Consider the following 6,404-nt stretch of genomic DNA (forward strand, 5'->3'; position numbering starts at 1 on the left):
TAGTACCAGTTCCAAAATGGGTATTTGTGTGTGTGGCAGAATGTCAAGATGTGCCAGTGCTGCGTTTTCAAGAAAAGACAGATTTAGGCTTACAAGTCCTTGTGACTAGATGGAGTGGTACCCACTTTTTGGTGGAGACAACCTCTCATGGTGTTGTGTCTAACTGAATACCCACCCCTCGGGCAGCTTTACAGCATCTGCTTCTGTCCCCTGTGCTCCCTCTGAGGCTAAATGTCTAGAGACAGGGTAGTTTAAAGCAAGAGCTATTCTGGAAATTTGCAGCCATGAGATGACCAAGTCCCTGCATGCATCTGCCCTGTCTTCTGTCGTGTGTCCCCATGAGGTCAAGTCCTGAGGAACCCTGGTCTTTTCCTATAAGGATTGTGAAGAGCACTGATGGGAAAATGGCTTCAAATAGGGTGGCAGGCACCATGGGCTCAAATCTGTTCTTCACCTCTGCTGCTTTTCACAGCAGTGTGTCCAAGCCCATAGGCATGTGACAAGGATTCTCTCCAATCTCTACAGAGCCACCATCTCACAAGGAAGAAGGAAAATAACCCAAAGTGGTCTGCATAAAACTGCATCAGAAGGCTCAGATGTCTCTTGGGTTGTTTTGATAACCTGTGAAAGATGTCTATGGGATTCTTTTGATTAATAACCTTTAAACAGAGTACCTTCATGCTGAGGCTTTCAGTGCTGTTCACCAAAATGTGTGAAGTTTATTTACCTTGAATGTTCAAAGCCTCATTTGCTTTCCATAATATTTTGAGCAAAGGTACCTGTGTGATGTCAAGGTCCTTTGTGTGCTGGATAAATTAAGAGCATCAGCATTCATCCTAGCAGGATAAATCTTTATTTGGCAAGCTCAGAGTGTTTCAATATGAGACCACCCATTTATCCTTAAAAAAAAATCCCAACCAAGCCTAAGGAAGCATTTTTAGATATTAATTGTAAGTTTTAATAGCATTACTGAATTGCCTGTGACTGAATCCCAACTGCACTACTTCCAAAAATGCTAAATTATGGAAATACAGGCATCAATTTAGTGGCCACTGAACTTTTTGATAAAACAAAATACACATATTTTTTCAGAAGAGAAATCTTTCACTTCCTGTTTTCTTTAAGAAAACCACCTCAAAAACCAAACAACAAAGTGCATCTGAATTCTTTCTATTGTAATCATTGATTTGGAAGATATAGACCCCTAAATCTTAAAACAAAAACAAAACCACACAAAAGGAAGCATTTGTCTGCACAAAAGCATTGTCACAGACCATGGAACAGGTGAAAACAAAGGAGGCCAAGATTATATGCTAGAAACTGATCTAACATTTTTTTTAAAGATGTTTCAGCACTAAATCCCTATAACTGAAGAAGACTGAAGTTTGTCAATGATGTTTATGATTAGAAGAGGAAATCTGCAGTAGAGCAAAAAATTTTATAGAACTGTTATGGGAAGCTCAAGCTATGAAGGGACTTGGTGTAGCTAACTAATATGCTTTACAAGAGAAATAAATAGGACTATAACTCTGAAAAAAGCTTTATAGGAATCTCATGAAAGCTTAGTTGTACTCTGAATTCCATAGGGCTTCATGGGAACTGACATAATAATGAAATTAAAACTGAATTTTGCTGTAATCTTTATTTTCCTCAGGAAACATCTCTCTAATTCTGGCATGGTGATTTTATAACCTTATTGTCATTTTCTAAAGCAAGCCAAGATTGAACACCTTCTGTTGTCAGTGTACTTAAATATCAACTAACACTTTCAAAACTTACTTAGTTTATGCTGGATTTGCCTACTGTGCATAAAGTTATGGAAAGGTCTCAGGGGAGCTGCAGTCTGGCCAAGTTAGAAATTAGAATTCTCTCCAAATATGCAGGTGGGAAATGGTTAACCAAGCAAAATCACAACCATTGTATTTCCCTTCTTCCTTGGTGGAAATACTGCCCAATATATGAATGCAAAGCCACTGACCTGCCCTAGGGAGTGACAGCAGCCACTGGGGATGCCATCATAGATGTTGTCACACCTATGAAACTTTTGGCAACTGAATAGTACAATGTGCTCTTCCATGAAAGAGAGTGAAGTACAGTTATCCAGGACCTTGAGTTGCATTAACAATGAAGAAATATATTTTCAAACATAAGTCATCTATAGGGATGAGATTTTCTTTTTTTTTTTTTTCTTGGTCCTCTTTTGCTTCATTTAACATCCTCCTTCCAAAGCTGCAGATTTTAACATATGATGATTTTCCCTCTTGTTAGTGAATCAAGTGTCAGGAAACATCTCCTAAATAATGACTAGTGGTAACAAATACTTCAAATACTGGTTTCTATAGCCATGTTCTCTATAACAACACTTAACTTTATGTCTCTGCTCCAGGTTTCACTCTCGTCCAGCTGTTTGGGAAAGGTGCTGGGGTGGCCAGTCCTACACAGCCCCCCTGCAATCCTTGTGGCCAGCTCGCTACGAGCAGCTTCTCTGCCTGTTGGTTTGAACAGCAGCAGTGTCAGCACAGGAGGAGGAGGAGACTCAGGTATTCCACAGATGGCAACTCATGAAAGTCAAATTAAAGGAGTCCTGGGCTCTGTCATTCCTAACGCACTCCCGCGCATTGTCATCATTCCTACCTCAGAGTCCAACCTATTTCAAGAGGAACTGGAAGAAGAAGAGACTGAATTATTCCCCTTTCATGACAAAAAGGGTAATTTGCTGGACTTGGAAGGGCTGAGCTCATCCAGGGAGTTCCTTGAAGCCGTTGAGAAATTTCTATCATAACTTTGTCAAAAGAAAACTTTCCGGTAATTATTTTCTTGGCGTCTTCTCCGCTTAATTATACCAAATAACCAAAGCCTTTTTTTAGGTTAGATCATCAGACTTTTTCTATGTTTATACAGTAGTCACTAGGCAGCCTGCAGATTTATCTTTGTGCAGACCAGCTCAGGCATGGAAAAAGGCTTTTTTTGCAGATTGTTCTGCAGGAAATGAGCAGTGGAAGATCTGGCAGCACGGCGGAGTGGCATGGGGAGAGTCAGCCACCTGCTTTGGGGGGGCCCTGATTTGTAACCACAGATGGAGGTGCCAGCAGAAGGAAAAATGACTGAGGGGGTGAGCAAGGGCAGCTGCTGACTATTTCTTGCTACCTGTGAATAAAACATCATTCCTGGTTTGGCAGCTCTACTTCTGGATGGTGATAGGAAGCACCATGAGAACACAACTTCTGCTAGCCCCAGGAGTAACACGGATGGATAGATGATCTGAACTATGTTTTTACCAAAGTATTTTCAGCCCTGTTTTGGCTTGGGTATTTCTGTGGTTGGTTTGTTTGTTGGGCTTTTTTGTTGGTTTTGGTTTTGTGTGTTTTATTTTCAACAGGCAGCTTGCCAAATGTAATTAAACAAGCTGATGGTATAACTGGGAAGTATCTGCTTGCTTTTAAAGTTTAGTACTAGAAGCCTGGGATCTTACCTCACTATTAGCATGGTCACCTGAATGTTGAAATGCAAGGTGCTAAATGCTAAAACACACACTGCCACCTCTAGAGGCATTTAGACCACCTTCAGAGTTAAAAGTCTTGATTAAATACATATGGATCCTAACGACTTTGTGATTAAGATGGTGAACATTCATAGCTGGCTTGACAAGTCACTGTTAAAAATAAAGCCTTGGCTGCTATACCTTAGGTCTTCCTTTCAGAGGAGATTCTTCTCTCCTCCTTTAAAATGCCCCAGCAGGTGTCTTCTCCTACAGGTCCCTTGCCAGAGGCCTACAGAGCAGATAAACCACCTCAGGGAGAGAAGCCCACAGTGATGTTTGCTGCAGTACTCGATGTCCCATTCTTTTCTGTGGTTGCTGGTTGTGTTTATTTCATCCGTGCTCCACACTATGGCTCAGGCTCACCAGACCCTTCAGGAGTTTTATTCCTAACTGCATTCTTCCTTGCATTAATAATTTTCCTCTTTTATAACATGTTCTCCAAATCCTCCCTTTCAGCCCCTGACTTTCAAATGTAGAAAAGTTGAGCTGGATTGTTCTCCAGAGAACATCAGTGTCTCTCAGTAGAAAGGAGGTCTTTCTCTGGATATAATGGCACAAATATTTGGTCCAGTGAGTCTTGTAGCATTTGGAAATTTTATTCCTTGATTGTGGCCAAGATTATGCAGATACCACTGAGAGCATATCCAAGTTTTGTGGATGCACTGGTTGGTCTCAGAAGTAATTTCTCTTTTGTTGTTTTGAAGTATTTTACTTTTTATCATTCTCTTTTTTTTTCTGAACCTGTCTTCTCTGATTTTTTTTTTTTTTCTCTACATCAACTCTGTAGTCACTGACCTTACCTCTGGCATTTAATCTTCTCAGCTGTTTTATCTCTGTTCTTCTTGAGCCAGATGTTAGGAAGCAAGTGTTCTTAGAAGGCTTCCAAGTCTCATACCTGACTTTTCTCTTGTAATTACTCTGAATAACAACAAGAAAATGTATTTGGTGCTCCAAGATATAAAAATGTGGCCCTGGAGCAGATTTTCCACTCTGATGGTGACAGACTTGTACTGCTAAGACTGTAGGCAGGATATTACTGTAGTTTCCAAGGGAATGAAGAAAGTAAGACCTAAAGAGCAGTCAACAAACTCCTCCGTATCCAGACAAAGTTTTGTATTCTGCTTCTTAGCCTACAGAATAACTTTCCAATGATCACTTGTGCATGTGCTGGTACTAATAAGATGTTTCTAGTGGGCTTGAGGTATGTGCAAAGAAGTGTTTCAATTTTACACTGTTAATGTCATATACTATTAGTACCATTGCTTCTGAAACTAATGTCAAGATTCCTGTTTACTTCAAGTGATGTAGGCTAGAATGTCAAATGAGATAGCAGTAGAGAGGTAAAAAAAAAAGTTGTATGAAATATCAGATGGAGTTATGACTTTCACTGTGATATTTTTACAGAAAAAGCAGTCAGTCTTAAGTACCATAATGCAGAAAACTATGGTATACTATGGTTGCTACATTAGAATGGATGGTATCAAAAATGTACAATATTAACTGTTGCTTCCCATTTCACAAAAGAATGTATTGCTTCACTCAAATGGAATAAAAAATTCTTAGGAGTTAAACTAAACTATCAGTTTTTCATTTTTCTTCTTCAGTCATTGGTTTCAGCAGCCAGAGGGAGGAAGAAAACAGTTGAGTCAAAGCTTTTGATTTCTGGTTCAGTTTTCTGATCCAGTTAATAGTAAGGAACAAATAAAGCTTTATTTACATGAGCAGCTCCTTTCAAGTCATTTAGATGCTCACATCAACCAACCACTTGCCTATTTTGGTGCAGAACAGATAAAATTGGGGGTTCACTCACTTGGTAAAATCTGAAGTTGTTTTTGAACTAGAATGCCTTCAACAGGAATGTCAGGACTCAAGCAAACAAAACTGGAAAAAAAAAATAACCAAAGTCAGTACATTGGAACTGTGACTGCAGCCTTTCATCTTATTCCTAAATGTGAATGCCATTTAAGCAGCAGTTGTTTGTTTCTGTTAAATCTTTGTGTATCATAGTTATAGGAAATGCTCCAGTTTTCATGAGTGACAGAAGATTCTGACCACAAAGGTAAATATCCCTGAATTTACTCTTTTATAGTAAAATCAGTGGTTAGATAAAGGTTTTGAATAAGAAGAAAAAAATTACTTGACTCTTACTGAATCCTGTTGCTTTGAATTAGTTGGAAATAAACCTAATACCACTTTCTTCCAGAAAGCTCACTCAGTTCCCAGATATCCACCCCTTTCCCTCCTTTCAGGAGACACTCCTGAAGAAGAAAACCTTTCCACATGGCTGCTTAAAAACTGGTTAAATTGTGATGTGAAAAACTGGAAAACACTGGGAGGCAAATCTCCTATAATTTCCTCATTTTTAATTCCCACCCCCTCTTTTTTCCACAGCTGCTCTCAACAGAGTCCCTTTGTATATTACCCTTGATATTTTTTGCCTGCTTTTGTCACCAATATGTGAAAGCCATGAAAGCTAATGGAGAGCTGGAAACTTTGACGTATACTTTACAGTGTTTTAACACAGTGTTTCTAACATAGGAGTAAATCAAAACTACACCACAGTGTTTTGGCTCAGCAAGTGCACACACCAGGTAACTGCAGGATCAAGTTGGACTCATTGAAAGCAACTGAGATATCACTGTTCCTTTTGAGTCACCTCAACAAAAACTGATGATTCTTTCTTGGTTTTCACCTCATCTATAGCACCAGTTTGTGCATCAGTGTTCTGTCTGTGCACCTTGAAAGGACAAGTATTTAATGGTGAGTTTGGTGCTGAGGTGCCTTGGCCATGCCTCTCACATTTACCTGAGCATATATACCCTATGGCTTACTAAAGTTTCAGATGCCTGCCCATATATTTTCC

General features: G+C 39.5%; 1 protein-coding gene across 1 annotated transcript in view; it reads left to right on the plus strand.

Annotated features, from left to right (window-relative positions):
• Positions 1–2,782, plus strand: part of LOC103533710 (melanopsin) — a 43,533-nt gene extending 40,751 nt beyond the window's left edge. Inside the window, exon 12 of the mRNA XM_008499605.2 lies at positions 2,387–2,782. Coding sequence (XP_008497827.2) covers positions 2,387–2,782 — 396 coding nt within the window. The remainder of the gene's footprint in view (positions 1–2,386) is intronic.
• The last annotated feature ends 3,622 nt before the right edge of the window (positions 2,783–6,404 follow it).

This window comes from Calypte anna, chromosome 4A (genome assembly GCF_003957555.1).
Source record: "Calypte anna isolate BGI_N300 chromosome 4A, bCalAnn1_v1.p, whole genome shotgun sequence".
Classification (NCBI taxonomy): Eukaryota; Metazoa; Chordata; class Aves; order Apodiformes; family Trochilidae; genus Calypte; species Calypte anna.